Source organism: Tachyglossus aculeatus, chromosome 23 (assembly GCF_015852505.1).
Source record: "Tachyglossus aculeatus isolate mTacAcu1 chromosome 23, mTacAcu1.pri, whole genome shotgun sequence".
Taxonomy (NCBI): Eukaryota; Metazoa; Chordata; class Mammalia; order Monotremata; family Tachyglossidae; genus Tachyglossus; species Tachyglossus aculeatus.
The window spans coordinates 9,286,865-9,307,059 of record NC_052088.1 but is presented as its reverse complement, the minus strand read 5'-3'; the positions used below and the strand labels follow the sequence as shown (position 1 = coordinate 9,307,059).

The 20,195-nt window shown below is 49.4% G+C and overlaps 1 protein-coding gene across 1 annotated transcript in view; it reads left to right on the top strand.

Moving 5' to 3' along the window:
• Positions 1-886: 886 nt before the first annotated feature.
• ANAPC1 (anaphase promoting complex subunit 1) overlaps positions 887-20,195 on the top strand; it is a 116,832-nt gene continuing 97,523 nt past the window's right edge. Inside the window, exons 1-7 of the mRNA XM_038765774.1 lie at positions 887-980; positions 4,750-4,986; positions 5,718-5,879; positions 7,456-7,507; positions 10,431-10,531; positions 13,758-13,846; positions 15,952-16,025. Of these exons, the coding sequence (XP_038621702.1) occupies positions 4,774-4,986; positions 5,718-5,879; positions 7,456-7,507; positions 10,431-10,531; positions 13,758-13,846; positions 15,952-16,025 (691 nt within the window). The 5' untranslated portion in view covers positions 887-980; positions 4,750-4,773. The remainder of the gene's footprint in view (positions 981-4,749; positions 4,987-5,717; positions 5,880-7,455; positions 7,508-10,430; positions 10,532-13,757; positions 13,847-15,951; positions 16,026-20,195) is intronic.

The window sequence follows — 20,195 nt, the reverse complement described above, 5'->3', positions numbered from 1 at the left end:
CCCGCCCCCGCTCCGCCCCTTTACACGTCACAGGCCCCGTTTCTTGCCCCGCCCCCTCACACGTCACCGACCCCCCTCTCGGCCCCAGACCCCGCCCCCTCACACGTCACAGACCCCGTCCCTCACCGTCCCCAGGCCCCGCCCCTTCATACGTCACAGACCCCCCCCGTCTCTTGCTCCGCCCCAGGCCCCGCCCCTCACACGTCAGAGACCCCCCCCGCCCTTCTCCCTCTCATTACAACACAGGCCCCGCCCTCCCACACGTCACAGGCCCCGCCCCACACAGCAAGGCCCCTCCCCTCGCCACGTCACAGGCCCCGCCCCTCAATACGTCGCAGACCCTCCTCATACGTCACAGGCCCCAATCCCTCACTACGTCACAGGCCCCGCCCCCACAAGGCACAGGTCCCTCCCCTCCCTACGTCACAGGCCCGTCTTCCATACGTCATAGGCCCCGCCCCTCACTACGTTGCGGGCCCGCACTCCCACACGGTACAGGCCCCGGCCCTCACGACGTCACAGGTCCCCCTCCCCTCACTACGTCACAGGCCCGCCCCCACACATCACAGCCGCCCTTCCCTCACTACGTCACAGACCCGCCTTCTCACACGGCACAGACCCCGCCCCTCATGACGTCACAGCCCCCCCCCCAAGGCACAGGCCCCTCCCCTCATCACGTCACAGGACCCGCCCCTCATGACGTCACAGGCACCGCCCCTCAGCACAACACATTCCCCCATTACGTCACAGCCCCGCCTCCCCCGGAGCCGGGCGCGGGGCCCGACGGGAAATCCAACATGGCCGCGCGTATTTGAACCGCCGCTCGTCCATCCGCCCGCCCGGCCGCCGCCTCCGGGGAGCCCTCCTGGCCTATCCTGTCCGTCCGGTCTGCCCTCCCTCCCTCCTATCCGCCCGCCCGCCCGCCGCCTCCGGGGAGCCCTCGCCGCTCCTCAGCGCCCCAAGTTTCCCGCCTCCTCCAGGTTGGCGCCACCCCGCGGGGGGAAAGGGGAAGGGGAGGGGGGAGGAAGGGGACCCCTGTCAGTCAGCCAGTCATTCATTCGTTTATTCATTCATTCATTCATTCCTTTCACCGTATAATAATAATAATAACGATAATGCCATTTATTAATAATAATGGTGGCATTTGTTAATAATAATAATGAGGGCATTTATTAAGCGCTTACTATGTGCCCAGCACTGTTCTAAGCGCTGGGGAGGTTACAAGGCGATCAGGTTGTCCCACGTGGGCCTCACAGTCATCATCATCAATCGTATTTATTGAGCGCTTACTATACTATGTGCAGAGCACTGTACTAAGTCTTCATCCCCATCTTACAGACGGGGGAACTGAGGCCCAGAGAATAATCATAATAATGATGATGGCATTTGTTAAGCGCTTACTATGTGCCCAGCACTGTTCTAAGCGCTGGGGAGGTTACAAGGCGATCAGGTTGTCCCACGTGGGCCTCACAGTCATCATCATCAACCGTATTTATTGAGCGCTTACTATGTGCAGAGCACTGTACTAAGTCTTCATCCCCATCCTACAGACGAGGGAACTGAGGCCCAGAGAATAGTCATAATAATGATGATGGCATTTGTTAAGCGCTTACTATGTGCCCAGCACTGTTCTAAGCGCTGGGGAGGTTACAAGGTGATCAGGTTGTCCCACTTGGGCCTCACAGTCATCATCATCAACCGTATTTATTGAGCGCTTACTATGTGCAGAGCACTGTACTAAGTCTTCATCCCCATCCTACAGACGAGGGAACTGAGGCCCAGAGAATAATCATAATAATGATGATGGCATTTGTTAAGCGCTTACTATGTGCCGAGCACTGTTCTAAGCACTGGGGAGGATACAAGGTGATCAGGTTGCCCCACGGGGGGCTCACAGTCTTCATCCCCCTTTTCCAGATGAGGTCACTGAGGCCCAGTGAAGTGACTTGCCCAAAGTCACACAGCTAACTGGCGGAGCAGGATTTGAACCCACGACCTCTGACTCCCAAGCCCGGGCTCTTTTCCACTGAGCCACGCGGCTTCCCTACGTGAAGCGCTTACTATGTGCCAAGCGCCGTTCTAAGCGCTGGAGAGGTTACCAGGTGATCAGGTTGTCCCACGTGGGGCTCACAGTCGTCATCCCCATTTTACAGATGAGGGAACTGAGGCCCAGAGAATAATCCTAATAATGATGATGGCATTTGTTAAGCGCTTACTATGTGCCAACCACTGTTTTAAGCGCCTGGGGAGGTTACCAGGTGATCGGGTTGTCCCACGTGGAGCTCACAGTCTTCATCCCCATTTTACAGATGAGGGAACTGAGGCCCAGAGAATAGTCATAATAATGATGATGGTATTTGTTAAGCGCTTACTATGTGCCAAGCACTGTTTTAAGTGCCGGGGGGGGGGGGGGGGGGGGGGGGGGTAAATGGTAATCCAGGTTGTCCCACGTGGGGCTCACAGTCTTCATCCCCAACTTACGGATGAGGAAACTGAGACCCAGAGAATACTAATAATAATGATGATGGCATTTGTTAAGCGCTTACTATGTGCTAAGCACTGTTCTAAGCCCTGGAGAGGTTACAAGGTGATCAGGTTGTCCCACGGGGGGCTCACAGTCTTCATCCCTACTGCCCTGCACGTAGTAAGTACTCAAATATTTGGTATTTATGATGCACTTCCCATGTGCAGGACACTGCCCTGAGCGCTCGGGAGAGACCTTATAATAATAATAATAATAATGGCATTTAGTAGGCGCTTACATGTGCAAAGCACTGTTCTAAGCATGCTGGGGAGGTTACAAGGAGATCTGGTTGTCCCACGGGGGGCTCCCAGTCTTCATCCCCATTTTCCAGATGAGGGAACTGAGGCTCAGAGAAGTGAAGTGACTTGCCCAAAGTCACACAGCTGACAATTGGCGGAACCGGGGTTTGAACCCATGACCTTTGACTCCAAAGCCCGGGCTCTTTCCACTGAGCCACGCGCTTACTGTGTGCAGAGCACTGTGCTAAGCGCTTAGAAAGTACAATTCGACAGCAGAGAGAGACAATCCCTGCCCAGAGGGTCTCACAGTTTTGAAAGGGGGAGGCGGGCATTAAAACAAAGTTAGCAGGCATCGATAGCATCAATATAAATAAGTAGAATTATAGATAGATGCATATCATTAATAAAATAAATAGAATAATAAATACGTGCATACATAGGGTGGAGAGCGTGTCTGCTAAATCTGCTGGATTGTGCTCTCCCAAGGACTCAGGACACTGCCCTAAGCGCTTGGGAGAGACCTTAGAGAAGCAGCGTGGCTCAGTGGAAAAAGCCCAGGCTTTGGAGTCAGAGGTCATGGGTTCAAATCCCGGCTCTGCCACTTGTCAGCTGTGTGACTTTGGGCAAGTCACTTCACTTCTCTGGGCCTCAGTTCCCTCGTCTGTAAAATGGGGATGAAGACCGTGAGCCCCCCGTGGGACAGCCTGATCACCTTGTATCCTCCCCAACACTTAGAATGGTGCTTTGCACATAGTAAGCGCTTAACAAATACCATTATTATCTTCTAGACTGTGAGCCCGCTGTTGGGTAGGGACTGTCTCTATGTGTTGCCGACTTGTACTTCCCAAGCGCTTAGTACAGTGCTCTGCACACAGTAAGCGCTCAAATACACTTGATTAATTGATTGATTGATTCTCTGGACCTCAGTTCCCTCGTCTGTAAAATGGGGATGAAGACTGTGAGCCCCCCGTGGGACAGCCTGATCACCTTGTATCCTCCCCAACACTTAGAATGGTGCTTTGCACATAGTAAGCGCTTACCAAATACCATTTTTATCTTCTAGACTGTGAGCCCGCTGTTGGGTAGGGACTGTCTCTATATGTTGCCGATTTGTACTTCCCAAGCGCTTAGTACAGTGCTCTGCACACAGTAAGCGCTCAATAAATACGATTGATTGATTGATTCTCTGAGACTCAGTTCCCTCGTCTGTAAAATGGGGATGAAGACTGTGAGCCCCCCGTGGGACAGCCTGATCACCTTGTATCCTCCCCAACACTTAGAATGGTGCTTTGCACATAGTAAGCGCTTACCAAATACCATTTTTATCTTCTAGACTGTGAGCCCGCTGTTGGGTAGGGACTGTCTCTATATGTTGCCGATTTGTACTTCCCAAGCGCTTAGTACAGTGCTCTGCACACAGTAAGCGCTCAATAAATACGATTGCTTGATTCTCTGGGCCTCAGTTCCCTCGTCTGTAAAATGGGGGATGAAGGCTGTGAGCCACCTGTGGGACAGCCTGATCACCTTGTAACCTCCCCAGTGCTTAGAACGGTGCTTGGCACGTAGTAAGCGCTTAATAAATGCCATCATTATTATGATTGCCATGAAACAGCATCAAGCCGAGGTCTAGAGTCACGAGCGCTTAGAACAGTGCTTGGCACATAGTAAGCGCTTAATAAATGCCATCAATATTATGATTGCCATGAAACAGCATCACGCCGAGGTCTAGAGCGCCAAGGTGCCCGCGGCCCGTCGGGAGGAGTAATTTGGGAATCGTTTGCGTCCGGCTCGGGGCGACTTCCCCGCGAATGTCCCCCCACGCCGGCCTCGGGAATCCCTTCTCGACTGTGAGCCCGCTGTTGGGTAGGGACCGTCTCTATACGTTGCCAGCTTGTGCTTCCCAAGCGCTTAGTACAGTGTTCTGCACACAGTAAGCGCTCAGTATATATAACTGATTGATTGAGCCCGCCCCGCCTTTCGCTTCAGAAATAATGTGGATATCTGGAACCCATGTCGAACGCGTATGAAGAGAGGGTCACGATGATCGCCGCGGGGGACTGGCAGGAGTTCGTTCCTTTCGGGCGGGAGCGCTGCAGACACCACCCGAACGCGCTGAACCTTCAGCTCCGGCAGCTGCAGCCCGCGTCGGAGCTGTGGTCCTCGGACGGGGCCGCCGGCCTGGTGGGGTCCCTCCAGGAGGTCACCATCCACGACAAACGCAAGGTTCGGCTCGCGCCCGTCCCCCCTCCCCGCCCTCGTTCGTTCGTTCAGCCGTATTTATTGAGCGCTTGCCGCGTGCAGGGCGCTGCACTAAGCGCTTGGGAAGTACAAGGCGGCGTTAAAGAGGGACGATCCCTGCCCGCAGTGGGCTCACCACTCTGCCGGGGCAAGGGCAGAGCAGGCCGACCGCCGAGCCTGCCGATCGTGCCCGTTATCCCGCTTATGGTGTGCTGAGCGCCGTTCTCAACTCAGGGTTGGGTGGGGGTTCATCGGGTTTGGACACCATCCCCGGGGCTCGCGGTCGGAGTAGTTGGGGGACGGACCCTGCAAGAGAAGCAGCGTGGCTCAGTGGAAGGAGCCCGGGCTTGGGAATCAGAAGTCATGGGTTCAATCAATCAATCGTATTTATTGAGCGCTTACTGTGTGCAGAGCACTGTACTAAGCGCTTGGGAAGTACAAGTTGGCAACATATAGAGACAGTGGGCTCACAGTCTAGAAGACTCTAAAAAGCCCCCTGAAGAAGTTTTTCCTGGTTCATTTCCTTTTAAGAACGGTCACCGTTTTCCATTCCCCGGCGTTCCTCTCCCTAGCGTATTTTCCAGGCGGTCCTAGTCTCCGATCCGTGGAAAAAAGCCCTTAGCCGGGTTTCGCGGCATCCTAACGAAGGAGCCGGTCCGAGAAGACTCTCTCGGAGCCGGCGACGGACGGAAGCGGTCCGCTCTTTGTCTTTCCAGGAGAGCTGGCACTTACGCAGAGGGGTGAGCGAGGCCGGAGAAGAAGTGGAATACGACGAAGAGCTGTACGTGGCCGGTAACGTGGTCATCTGGAGCAAAGGGAGCAAGAGCCAGGCTTCCGCCGTCTACAAGGCCTTTACGGTGGACAGCCCCGTGCTCCAGGTACGGGGCCGCCGGAAACATACTTCCCAAGGGCTTAGTGCAGTGCTCTGCACACAGTAAGCGCTCAATAAATACTATTGAATGAATGAATGAATCATCATCATCATCATCAACATCAATCGTATTTATTGAGCGCTTACTGTGTGCAGAGCACTGTACTAAGCGCTTGGGAAGTACAAATTGGCAGCATAAAGAGACAGTCCCTACCCAGCAGTGGGCTCACAGTCTAAAAGGGGGAGACGAAACCAAACATACTAACAAAATAAAATAAATAGAATAGATATGTACAAGTAAAATAAATAAATAGAGTAATAAATGAATGAATCTAGCTTTATTTCTATTTATTCTGATGACTTGGCACCTGTCCACATGTATGGTTTTGTCGTCTGTGTCTGCCAACTTGGACTTCCCAAGCGCTTAGTACAGTGCTCTGCACACAGTAAACGCTCAATAAATACGATTGAATGAATGAATGAATCGAGCTTTATTTGTATTTATTCTGATGACTTGGCACCTGTCCGCATGTATGGTTTTGTCGTCTGTCTCCCCCTCCTAGAATGGGAGCCCATTGTTGGGTAGGGGCCGTCTCTAGATGTTGCCGACTTGGACTTCCCAAGCGCTTAGTACAGTGCTCTGCACACAGTAAGCGCTCAATAAATACGATTGAATGAATGAATGAATGAATCTAGCTTTATTTCTATTCATTCTGATGACTTGGCACCTGTCCACATGTATGGTTTTGTCGTCTGTCTCCCCCTCCTAGACTGGGAGCCTGTTGTTGGGTAGGGACCGTCTCTAGATGTTGCCGACTTGGACTTCCCAAGCGCTTAGTACAGTGCTCTGCACACAGTAAGCGCTCAATAAATACGATTGAATGAATGAATCTAGCTTTATTTCTATTTATTCTGATGACTTGACACCTGTCCACATGTTTTGTTTTGTCTTCTGTCTCCCCCTTCTAGACTGGGAGCCTGTTGTTGGGTAGGGACCGTCTCTAGATGTTGCCGACTTGGACTTCCCAAGCGCTTAGTACAGTGCTCTGCACGCAGTAAGCGCTCAATAAATACGATTGAATGAATGAGTGGTGTAGAATACTCGGCGGGGGGTGTTTCAAAAGTGTTATTATTATTAATCACTAGGTGTCAAGTATTCATCATAAGACAGCTGTGACTTGAGTGAGGGGGTGAGAATTTGGAGTGAAATGAGTGAACAGAAGTATTATTCTTATTTTTCACAGCTTAATGATGTGCCTGGATTCATTCATTCATTGTCGTATTTATTGAGCGCTTACTGTGTGCAGAGCACTGTCCTAAGCGCTTCATTCAGTTGCATGTCCGATACGCTTACTATCTGCAAAGCACTGTACGAAGCGCTTTGGAGAGTACAGTAGAATAATAAACACATTCCCTGCCCACAGTGAGCTTACAGTCTAGGGGGGAGACAACAATATAAATAAATTACAGATATGGACATAAGTTACAGGTAGGTACGTAAGGATGGTGGAAGAGATTGGTGAAAGTTTTTTGTTTTATAATCCGATTGCGGATAAATAGTTGCTTCCTTGTTTTGATCTTAGGCATTATGGTGTGACTTTATTATCTCTCAGGATAAATCCGAAGACGCCAACAGTAAGTTTATTGCTTTAGGAATTTTGTTTGACGTTACAATGGAATTTATTGCATTTTCTCCCCATATATAATGTCCGTTGCCATGTTGTTTCTCTTCTGCTGTGTGATGTTGGGCAAGTCACTTAAGTTCTGCAAAATGGTGATTTATTCATTGTCTTATTTATTGAGTGCTTATTGTGTGCAGAGTGCTGTACTAAGCGCTTGGGAGAGTTCACTACAACAATAAACAGAAACATTCCATGTGGGCAAGTCGCTTAAATTCTGCCAGATGGAGATTTATTCATTCAGTCTTATTTATTGAGCGCTTATTGTGTGCAGAGCACTGTACTGAACGCTTGGGAGGGTTCACTACAACAATAAACAAAAACATTCCATGTGGGCAAGTCGCTTAAATTCTGCCAAATGGAGATTTATTCATTCAGTCTTATTTATTGAATGCTTATTGTGTGCAGAGCACTGTACTACTACTACTAATAATAGTAATAATAATGACATTTACTGTACTACTACTAACTATAATAATGGCATTTATTAAGCACTTACTATGTGCAAAGTACCGTTCTAAGCGCCGGCTGAGCGCTTGGGAGAGTACAGTCCAACAAAAAACAGACACATTCCCTGCCCACAACAAGCCTGCAGTCTAGAGGGGGGAGACAGACATTAATATAAATAAATAAATTACAGATCTCTACATGAGTGCTGAGGGGCTGGGAGATTTAATACCCGTTCTCCCTCCTGCCTAGACTGCGAGCCCCAAGCGGTACCTGATTATTTTATGTCTGCCCCAGCGCTTCATTCAATCAATCAATCAATCGTATTTATTGAGCGCTTACTGTGTGCAGAACACTGGACTAAGTGCTTGGGAAGACGGTCCCTACCCAACAGTGGGCTTACAGTCTAGAAGGGGGAGACAGACAACAAAACATATTAACATTAACATTCAGTACTTGGCGCACAATAAGCACTCAAGAAACACCACATTCTTTGTTAATTATCATTATGTGACCTGGTCAATCAATCAATCGTATTTATTGAGCGCTGCACACAGTAAGCGCTCAATAAATACTGTTGAATGAATGAATGAATCATCATCATCAACATCAATTGTATTTATTGAGCGCTTACTGTTTGCAGAGCACTGTACTAAGCGCTTGGGAAGTACAAGTCGGCAACACATAGAGACATTCCCTACCCAACAGTGGGCTCACAGTCTAGAAGGGGGAGACAGACAACAAAACCAAACATATTAACATTAACATTCAGTACTTGGCGCACAGTAAGCACTCAAGAAACACCACAATCTTTATTAATTATCATTATGCAACCGGGTCGAAAGGAGGTCGCTGGGGTCGTCGGTGAGTATGGTCCCAGCAGAAGGAGGAGAGCAGAAAATCCATGGCAGGGTCTGGAGAAGAGTTGGAGAGCGAAGGCAAGTGGGTAGGGTAAGGAGTTTGGACGGGAGTGGGCGGAGGAAAACGGGCGAGAGAAGCAAACTTGCAGGGATGTTGAGAGAAAGCTACTTTTGAGGGGGAAGCCTTGAGCGTGCTTGAAGGCAGAGGGGGAAGGAGCCAAAGGAGAGGGAGAATTAGCAGATTCGGAGGAGGATGTGAGCCATTTTAGCCATCAGAGAAGCAGCGTGGCTCAGTGGAAAGAGCCCGGGCTTTGGAGCCAGAGGTCATGGGTTCAAATTCCGGCTCCACCCCTTGTCAGCTGTGTGACTTTGGGCAAGTCACTTCACTTCTCTGGGCCTCAGTGACCTCATCTGGAAAATGGGGATTAAGACTGTGAGCCCCATGTGGGACAACCTAATCACCTTGTATTCCCCCCCCTGAACAGTGCTTTCCCCCTTTTAGACTGTGAGCCCACTGTTGGGTAGGGACTGTCTCTATATGTTGCCAACTTGTACTTCCCAAGCGCTTAGTACAGTGCTCTGCACACAGTAAGCGCTCAATAAATACGATTGATTGATCAGTCAGTTATTATTCATTCATTCATATTTATTGAGCACTTACTGTGTGCAGAGCACTGGACTAAGCGCTTGGGAAGTCCAAGTTGGCAACATATAGAGGCGGTCGCTACCCAACAGCGGGCTCACAGTCTAGAAGGGGGAGACGGACGACAAAACAAAACATATTTACAAAATAAAATCAATAGAATAAATATGTACAAATAAAATCAATAGAGTAATAAAGCCGTACCAACATCTATACATATATACAGGTGCTGTGGGGAGGGGAAGTCGGGGGCTCAGTATTTATAAATCAGTTGTATTTATTGAGCCAACTTGTACTTCCCAAGCGCTTAGTACAGTGCTCTGCACACAGTAAGCGCTCAATAAATATGATTGATTGAGCGCTTACTGTGTGCAGAGCACTACTAAGCGCTTGGGAGAGTACAGATCAAGCAGTATATCAGAATTGTAGTCTGTTTACAGTCTAGAAGGGATGAATGTACTTTCACCGGCTAGTCTGCTACTACTGCGATACGAGCTTCATATCTGCTGAATTCAGGTGGTGTTCTTTGAGGGTGTTGATTTTTTTTTTTCCTCATCATCCCGTCGTGTCCCGATTCTCTTTGTTTTTCGTGATACCCGTTAAGCACTTACCGTTCTACGTGCTGGGGTGGGTACAGGCTAATCAGGTTGGACACGGTCCCGTCCCACATGGGATTCAAAAGTCTTCATTCCCCCATTTCACAGTTGAGGTCCCTGAGGCCCAGAGAAGTGAAATGACTTGCCTACGGTCACACAGCAGATAAGTGGCGGAGCTGGGATTAGAACCCAGCTCCTTCAGACTCCCAGGCTCTTTTCCCTAGGCCTCATGCCTTCTGAAGTTGGACCTGGTTGCTATTTTCGTGGTGTGGCATCCGTGTGTTGATTCATTCAGGTTGGATGTGCTTGATGCAGCTTATTTTGTCATTTCAGGTAATGATGAAGTAGAAAAATGTATATGCATACTACAAAGCTCATGCATAAACGTCCATAGCATCGAGGGAAAGGATTATATTGCCTCCTTACCTTTTCAGGTAAAATTTCCTTCCTTCCTTCATTCATTCAGTCGAATTTATGGAGTGTTACTGTGTGCAGGGCACTGTACTAAGCGCTTGGGAAGTACAAGTCGGCAGCATATAGAGACGGTCCCTACCCAACAACGGGCTGGCAGTCGTTTTCACCTGTTTCCAAAGTTCATAGGAGAATATTGGATGGTGGGTTTGAAAGATGGTTGAACTTTGTGGCAGAATAGTGAAAAAAGAATTTGCCTGGTAGCTAAAATCTGGAAACCCTCCTGTTACTTAGAAAATGTTTTAAGCCTTGTTTATTTTTCCGAAGAAAGGAAAGAACAAATTAGAAGGAATAAATAGTTCAGTATTTGGTTGGCATTTATTAAGCGCTTACTATGCGCAAAGCACCGTTGTAAGCACTGGGGAGGTTACAAGGTGATCAGGTTGTCCCACGGGGGGCTCCCAGTCTTCATCCCCATTTTCCAGATGAGGTAACTGAGGCCCAGAGAAGTGAAGTGACTTGCCCAAAGTCACACAGCTGACAGTCGGCAGAGCCGGGATTTGAACCCACGACCTCTGACTCCAAAGCCCGGATTACTTTTCAGGGTGTTGATTTGGAGCTCCTCTGTTCAAAAATATAGTTGTCTGCCACTTTTTCAAAAATCTTTAATTCTGTTGATCAAAAAATGGCGTTCTGTCTTGGTTTAGATTGATCCAACGTACTTTTGAAAATAAGAAATAAAAGCAGCGTGAGGAGCAGCGTGGCTCAGTGGAAAGAGCCCGGGCTTTGGAGTCAGAGGTCATGGGTTCAAATCCCAGCTCTGCCAATTGTCAGCTGTGTGACTTTGGGCAAGTCACTTCACTTCTCTGGGCCTCAGTTACCTCATCTGTAAAATGGGGATTAAGATTGTGAGCCCCCCGTGGGACAACCTGATCACCTTGTAACCTCCCCAGTGCTTAGAACAGTGCTTGGCACATAGTAAGCGCTTAATAAATGCCATTATTATTATTATAAGTGCAATAGGTAGCTTACTCTTTAGCTCTTTTAAATAGTAATAATAATAATAGTTACACTGATTATTATTACTGTGGTCTTTGTTAAGCGTTTACTATGTGCCAAGCACCGTACCAAGCACTGGGGTAGATACAATCAATCAATCAATCAATCGTATTTATTGAGCGCTTACTATGTGCAGAGCACTGTACTAAGTGCTTGGGAAGTACAAATTGGCATCACATAGAGACAGTCCCTACCCAACAGTGGGCTCACAGTCTAAAAGGGGGAGACAGAGAACAGAACCAAACATACCAACAAAATAAAATAAGTAGCATAGAAATGTACAGGTAAAATAAATAAATAAATAAATAAATAAATAAATAGAGTAATAAATATGTACAACCATATATACATATATACAGGTGCTGTGGGGAAGGGAAGGAGGTAAGACGGGGGGATGGAGAGGGGGACGAGGGGGAGAGGAAAGAAGGGGCTCAGTCTGGGAAGGCCTCCTGGAGGAGGTGAGCTCTCAGCAGGGCCTTGAAGGGAGGAAGAGAGCTAGCTTGGCGGATGGGCAGAGGGAGGACATTCCAGGCCCGGGGGATGACGTGGGCCGGGGGGTCGACGGCGGGACAGGCGAGAGCGAGGTACAGTGAGGAGATTAGCGGTGGAGGAGCGGAGGGTGCGGGCTGGGCAGTAGAAGGAGAGAAGGGAGGTGAGGTAGGAGGGGGCGAGGTGATGGACAGCCTTGAAGCCCAGGGTGAGGAGTTTCTGCCTGATGCGCAGATTGATCGGTAGCCATTGGAGGTTTTTGAGGAGGGGAGTAATATGTCCAGAGCGTTTCTGGACAAAGATAATCCGGGCAGCAGCATGAAGTATGGATTGAAGTGGAGAGAGACACGAGGATGGGAGATCAGAGAGAAGGCTAGTGCAGTAGTCCAGACGGGATAGGATGAGAGCTTGAACGAGCAGGGTAGCGGTTTGGATGGAGAGGAAAGGGCGGATCTTGGCAATGTTGCGGAGCTGAGACCGGCAGGTTTTGGTGACGGCTTGGATGTGAGGGGTGAATGAGAGAGCGGAGTCGAGGATGACACCAAGGTTGCGGGCTTGTGAGACGGGAAGGATGGTAGTGCCGTCAACAGAGATGGGAAAGTCAGGGAGAGGACAAGGTTTGGGAGGGAAGACAAGGAGCTCAGTCTTCGACATACAAGATAATCAGGTCCCCTGCGGGGCTCACAGTCTTAATTCCCATTTTACAGATGAGGTAGCCGAGTCACAGAGAAGGTAAAGTACTTGCCCAAAGTCACACAGCAGACATGAGGTGGAGCCAGATTAGATCCCGGCTCCACCACTTGTCAGCTGTGTGACTTTGGGCAAGCCACTTAACTTCTCTGTGCCTCAGTTCCCTCATCTGTAAAATGGGGATTAAGACTGTGAGCCCCCCATGGGACAACCTGATCACCTGGTAACCTCTCCAGCGCTTAGAACAGTGCTTTGCACATAGTAAGCGCTTAATAAATGCCATTATTATTAACCCAGGTCCTCTGACTCCCAAACCCAGGCTGTTCCACTAGGCCACACTGCCTTATGTCCTTATTGAACATGAAGAAATTTAATGGGAAGCAGCGAGGCCTAGCGGATAGAGTGCGGGCCTGGGCGTCAGGTGGACCTGGGTTCTAACCCTGGCTCCACCCCTTGTCTGCTGTGTGACCTTGGACTGGTCAGTTCATTTCCCTGGGCCTCAGTTCCCTCATCCGCAAAATGGGGATTAAGACCATGAGCCACATGTTGGACATAGACCGGGTCCAACCTGACAGCCTCGCGTCTACCCCAGCGCTCAGTACAGTGCCTGGCGCATAGCGAGCACGTAATACCATTAAGAGAAGCGGCGTGGCTTGGTGGAAAGAGCCCGGGCTTGGGAGCCAGAGGTCATGGGTTCAAATCCCAGCTCTGCCACTTAGCTCTGTGACTTTGGGCAAGCCCCTTCACTTCCCTGGGCCTCAGTTACCTCATCTGTAAAATGGGGATTAAGACTGTGAGCCCCCCGTGGGACGACCTGATCACCTTGTAACCTCCCCAGCGCTTAGAACAGTGCTTTGCACGTAGTAAGCGCTTAATAAATGCCATCGTTATTATTATTTTAAAAAAAGGGACGTGAAGCATATACGAGGTCTCTGTTTCTGGGAAACTGCGTAATCATGTTAACTCTTCTTTTCCTCTCTCTTTTGCCGTGTCGACCGACGGGCTTTTCAGGTTGCAAATGTTTGGCCCACCAAGTATGGTTTGTTGTTTGAACGGACCAGTTGTGCGCATGAAGTTCCTGCCAGTCCTAGTCCTCCCAGGTTTGTAGTTAACTCTAATTACTTCATTTGACCCTCTGCTCTGAAAGACACCCCAAATCTCCCCCAACACACCTGAGGCAACAGATTCACTGTGTCTTAGTACCGTTTTTCTCCATCATTTTCTCAGAGAAGCAGCGTGGCTCAGTGGCAAGAGCCCGTGCTTTGGAGTCAGAGGTTGTGGGTTCAAACCCCGGCTCCGCCACTTGTCAGCTGGGTGACTTTGGGCAAGTCACATCACTTCTCTGGGCCTCAGTTCCCTCATCTGGAAAATGGGGATGAAGACTGTGAACCCCCCCGTGGGACAACCTGATCACCTTGTAACCTCCCCAGTGCTTAGAACAGTGCTTTGCACATAGTAAGCGCTTAATAAATGCCATCATTATTGTTATTATTTTCTGGCGGGGGATTGGAAAGCACCGTAGAAATATGATCTCTCGAGCCTTCACCCTGGCATCTTGAACACCCCTGCCGTATGTCTGGTTCAGGGGGAAAAAAAGCAGTGGTTAAAAAAGTCACCATTCTCACTTTTAGCGGAACCATCCACTCGTTCATTAATAATAATAATAATAATGATGGCATTTGTTAAGCACTTACTACGTGCGAAGCACTGTTCTAAGCACTGTGGAGGGTACAGGGTGATCCGGATGTCAGCTATCTACTGCAGCCCAGCAGGACTCACTGATGATAAACATAAACAATAATAATAATAATTGTGGTATTTGTTAAGCGGTTACTATGTGCCAGGCACTGTAGTAATAATAATAATAATGGCATTAATTAAGTGCTTACTATGTGCAAAGCACTGTTCTAAGCTCTGGGGAGGTTACAAGGTGATCAGGTTGTCCCACGGGGGGCTCACAGTCTTAATCCCCATTTTCCAGATGAGGTAACTGAGGCTCAGAGAAGTTAAGGGACTTGCCCAAGGTCACACAGCAGACATGTGGGGGAGCCAGGATTAGAACCCATGACTTCTGCCTCCCAAGCCCGAGCTCTTTCCACTGAGCCATGCTGCTTCTCTGATTGTCGTACTTATCGAGTCCTTACCGTGTGCAGAGCACTGCACTAAGCGCTTGGGAGAGTACAGTATAACAGTCGACAGACGCATCCCCTGCCCGCAACGAGCTTAAAGTCTAAAGCGGGAACAGACAGTAATATAAATCAGTAAATTGCAGATATGTGAGTGATGTGGGGCTGAGGGAGGGTGGATAAAGGGAGCAAGTAAGGGGGACACAGAAGGGAGTGGGAGAAGAGGCAAGGAGGGCTTAGTCAGGGAAGGCCTCTTGGAGGAGATGGACCTTCATTAAGGCTTTAAATTTTAATTATCTGTTGGGTTTGAGGAGGAAATTCTGCGTATGGGAGAGTTCTCTGCCCCTTTCTCATTTCCCACCTTGCCGGTTTTGACTTGCTCACTGCCGCTTCTTGATTCGCTTTGGATTCTGGGAGGACAAAGCGAGGAAGAAGGCGACTTAGGGAAGGAGCACAGAGGGGAGGGGAGGGGTCAGAGGAGAGGAGACAGGATTGGGAAAGGTGGAGAAGAAGCAGTGTGGCTCAGTGGAAAGAGCCCGGGCTTTGGAGTCAGAGGTCATGGGTTCAAATCCCAGCTCTGCCAATTGTCAGCTGGGTGACTTTGGGCCAGTCACTTCACATCTCTGGGCCTCAGTTACCTCATCTGTAAAATGATTAAGACTGTGAGCCCCCCGTGAGACAACCTGATCACCTTGTAATCTTCCCAGTGCTTAGAGCAGTGCTTTGCACAGAGTAAGCACTTAATAAATGCCATTATCATTATTATTATTATTAAGAGTAGGAATCCGAAGGTCAGAGAGGAGATGGTAAATAGGGAATGCTAGAGGGTGGAGAAAGGCTAGGTCATCTGGGGAGTCAGTAGGCCTTGATTTAATGTAACATTGTGGCGGTTGACTATAGCAGGATAAGACTGTGAGTCCGTTGTTGGGTAGGGACCGTCTCTGTCTGTTGCCGACTTGTACTTCCCAAGTGCTTAGTACAGTGCTCTACACACAGTAAGCGCTCAATAAATATGATTGAATAAGACAAGCTGCATGTGATGTGTCTTGCTAATAACCGTGTTTGTTGTGTTTCCCTAGAGAACCATTACCCACCATGTTCAGCATGCTGCATCCCCTGGATGAAATCACTCCTCTTGTTTGTAAATCTGGAGGTAAGTAATAATATAGTCCTGATAGTGGTGGTATTTGTTAAGCGCTTACTCTGTGAGAAGTAGCAGGGCCTGGTGGATAGAACCCAGGGCCGGGAGTTAGAAGGACCTGGGTTCTAATCCTGGCTCCGCCACTTGTCTGCTGTGCGGGCAAGTCACTTCACTTCTCTGTGCCTCGGTGACCAAATGGGGATGAAGACTGTGAGCCCCATGTGGGACAGGGACCGTGTCCAACCGGATTTGCTCGTATCCACCCTGGTGCTTAGGACGGTGCCTGGCACATAGAAAGCGTGGAGCAAATACCACAATTATTATTAGTAGAGAAGCAGCGTGGCTCAGTGGAAAGAGCGCAGGCCTGGGAGTCAGAGGTCATGGGTTCGAATCTCGCCTCCCCCACATGACTGCTGTGTGACATTGGGCAAGTCACTTCACTTCTCTTTGCCTCAGTTCCCTCATCTGTAAAATGGGGATTAAGACTGTGAGCCCCACATGGGACAACCTCATCTCCTTGTGTTCCCCCTAGCGCTTAGAACAGTGCTTTGCACATAGTAAACGCTTAACAAATACCAACATTATTATTATTATTATTATTATCATTATTATTATTATTATGGTGAAGTGCTGTGATAGAACGAAGCAAGAGATCGCGCACTGAGAGCATGATGGGGATGGCGGGTGAAGTAGAAAATACCGGGTAAAAGGTTGAGAGTCGAGCACTTTTTTTTTTTTAATACCGCTTGATCTGTGGTGGCTGAAACCAAGTTTATTTAGAGAAGAGAAGCAGGTAGGTAACGTGAAATTCATTCATTTCATTCAATCGTGTTGAGCGCTTACTGTGTGCAGAGCACTGTACTAAGCGCTTGGGAAGTCCAAGTTGGCAACACATAGAGACGGTCCCTACCCAACAGTGGGCTCCCAGTCTAGAAGGGGGAGAGCTGAGCAGAGCAGAGCTTTGGAGGCAACTGAATATTAGACGTCAGGAAGAATGGTCCTCGGAAGATTTCTGTGGTGGTTTTATCCTAGAGCTGGAAGGTCAGCCCGTCCAAACCTCAAAACTGAGATTACTTTGTTCTGCACTCACTAGCTTAAGGGGAGTAGATTTAAAATGGCATAGCGGATAGAGCATTAGAAGGATCTGGGTTCTAATCCCGGCTCTGCCCTGTGTCTGCTTCATCTTGTTCAAGTCACTTCACTTCTCTGGGCCTCAGTGACCTCATCTGTAAGATCTGTAAGATTAAGAGTGTTGCCAACTTGTACTTCCCAAGCGCTTAGTACAGTGCTCTGCACACAGTAAGCGCTCAATAAATACGATTGATTGATTGATTAATTAAGAGTGGAAGCCCCACGTGGGATAGGGACTGAGTCCCTATCCCTGTTAGTCCCTATTAGTACAGTGCTCTGCACACAGTAAGCGCTCAATAAATACAATTGATCGAGTCCAGCCTGATTAACTTGTATCTACCCCAGCACTTAGGACAGTGCCTGGCACGTAGTAAGCGCTTAAACACCGTAATTATTATTATTATCGTTATTATAAATGTGGACTTCCTTATATGTACAGTCACAAATTATCCGGGACAGGATTTCTGTTCATTTTAGTCATTCGGGCAAGTCCCGTAACTTCTCTGTGCCTCAGTTACCTCATCTGTAAAATGATGAAGGCTGTGAGCCCCCAATCAATCAATCAATCAATCATATTTATTGAGTGCTTACTGTGTGCAGAGCACTGTACTAAGCGCTTGGGAAGTACAGGTTGGCAACATCTAGAGACAGTCCCTACGCAACAGCGGGCTCACAGTCTGAAAGGGGGAGACAGAGAACAAAACAAAACATTAACAAAATAAAATAAATAGCATAGATATGTACAAGTAAAATAAATAAATAGAGTAATAAATATGTACAAGCATATATACATATATACAGGTGCTGTGGGGAAGGGAAGGAGGTTAAATGAGGGGGTTGGAGAGGGGGATGAGGGGGAGAGGAAGGAAGGGGCTCAGTGTGGGAAGGCCTCCTGGAGGAGGTGAGCTCTCAGTAGGGCCTTGAAGGGAGGAAGAGAGCTAGCTTGGCGGATGTGGGGAGGGGGGGCATTCCGGGCCAGGGGGTGTATGGCGGATGTGTAGCGGGCCAAAAGCGAGTAAAAGTGAGGAGCTGGATGCTCCCCAATACTGCAGGTGCGAGATCCAATTTTTCTTCATCAAACTGAGTAACTAAGCAGAAGCCATCGTGAGGCCAAAATGAAAGGGTTCTGCTGAAGCGGTAGCAAGCCGAGACTAGATGGCTCCATCTTCACGCCTCCTAAAGATGATTTGTTACTTTGTCATCGGCAGGCATTGACTTCAAACGTTTGTCTGTGGGGTGTGATGAAACCAATCCAATAATCTGTTTTTAACGCCCAACTCCTCCTCTAAATTCCTTGCGGGCAGGGGTCACATCTACCGACTCTGTTGTAGCGTACCCTCCCGAGCGTTTTGTGTGGGGCTCTCCACAAAGCGAGCGAGCGCTCAGTACATACCAGAGATCAATCGATAACCATCGATAGATAAGCAGTATGGCATAGGGATAGGGCACGGGCCTGGGAGTCAGGAGGTTTGCTGCCATTTGTCTGCTGCATGGGGATAAGGCACGGGCCTGGGAGTCCGAAGGGTTGCTGCCATTTTTCTGCTGCATGGAGATAGGGCACGGGCCTGGGAGTCAGGAGGTATGCTGCCATTTGTCTGCTGCATGAGGATAGGTTACGGGCCTGGGAGTCAGGAGGTATGCTGCCATTTGTCTGCTGCATGAGGATAGGGTACGGGCCTGGGAGTCAGAAGGTTTGCTGCCATTTGTCTGCTGCATGCGGATAGGGCACGGGCCTGGGCGTCAGGAGGTTTGCTGCCATTTGTCTGCTGCATGAGGACAGGGCACGGGCCTGGGAGTCAGGAGGTTTGCTGCCATTTGTCTGCTGCATAGGGATAGGGCACGGGCCTGGGAGTCAGGAGGTTTGCTGCCATTTGTCTGCTGCATAGGGATAGGGCACGGGCCTGGGAGTCAGAAGGTTTGCTGCCATTTGTCTGCTGCACCTGTCTCACAAGCCCGCAACCTTGGTGTCATCCTCGAGTCCGCTCTCTCATTCACCCCTCACATCCAAGCCGTCACCAAAACCTGCCGGTCTCAGCTCCGCAACATTGCCAAGATCCGCCCTTTCCTCTCCATCCATACCGCTACCCTGCTCATTCAAGCTCTCATCCTATCCCATCTGGACTACTGCATCAGCCTTCTCTCTGATCTCCCATCCTCGTGTCTCTCTCCACTTCAATCCATACTTCATGCTGCTGCCCGGATTATCTTTGTCCAGAAACGCTCTGGGCGTATTACTCCCCTCCTCAAAAATCTCCAGTGGCTACCAATCAATCTGCGCATCAGGCAGAAACTCCTCACCCTGGGCTTCAAGGCTGTCCATTACCTCGCCCCCTCCTACCTCACCTCCCTTCTCTCCTTCTACAGCCCAGCCCGCACCCTCCTCTCCTCCGCCGCTAGTCTCCTCACTGTACCTCGTTCTTGCCTGTCCCGCCATCGACCCCCGGCCCACGTCATCCCCCGGGCCTGGAATGCCCTCCCTCTGCCCATCCGCCAAGCTAGCTCTCTTCCTCCCTTCAAGGCCCTACTGAGAGCTCACCTCCTCCAGGAGGCCTTCCCAGACTGAGCCCCTTCCTTCCTCTCCCCCTCGTCCCCCCTCCATCCCCCGCATCTTACCTCCTTCCCTTCCCCACAGCACCTGTATATATGTATATATGTTTGTACATATTTATTACTCTATTTATTTTACTTGTATATATCTATTCTACTTTATTTTGTAGTATGTTTGGTTTTGTCTCCCCCTTTTAGACTGTGAGCCCACTGTTGGGTAGGGACTGTCTCTATATGTTGCCAATTTGTACTTCCCAAGCGCTTAGTACAGTGCTCTGCACACAGTGAGCACTCAGTAAATACGATTGATGATGATGATGATGACAGGGCACGGGCCTGGGAGTCAGGAGGTTTGCTGCCATTTGTCTGCTGCATGGGGACAGGGCACGGGCCTGGGAGTCACAGGGTTTGCTGCCATTTGCTGCATGCGGATAGGGCACGGGCCTGGTAATCTGAAGGTTTGCTGCCATTTGTCTGATGCATGGGGATAGGGCACGGGCCTGG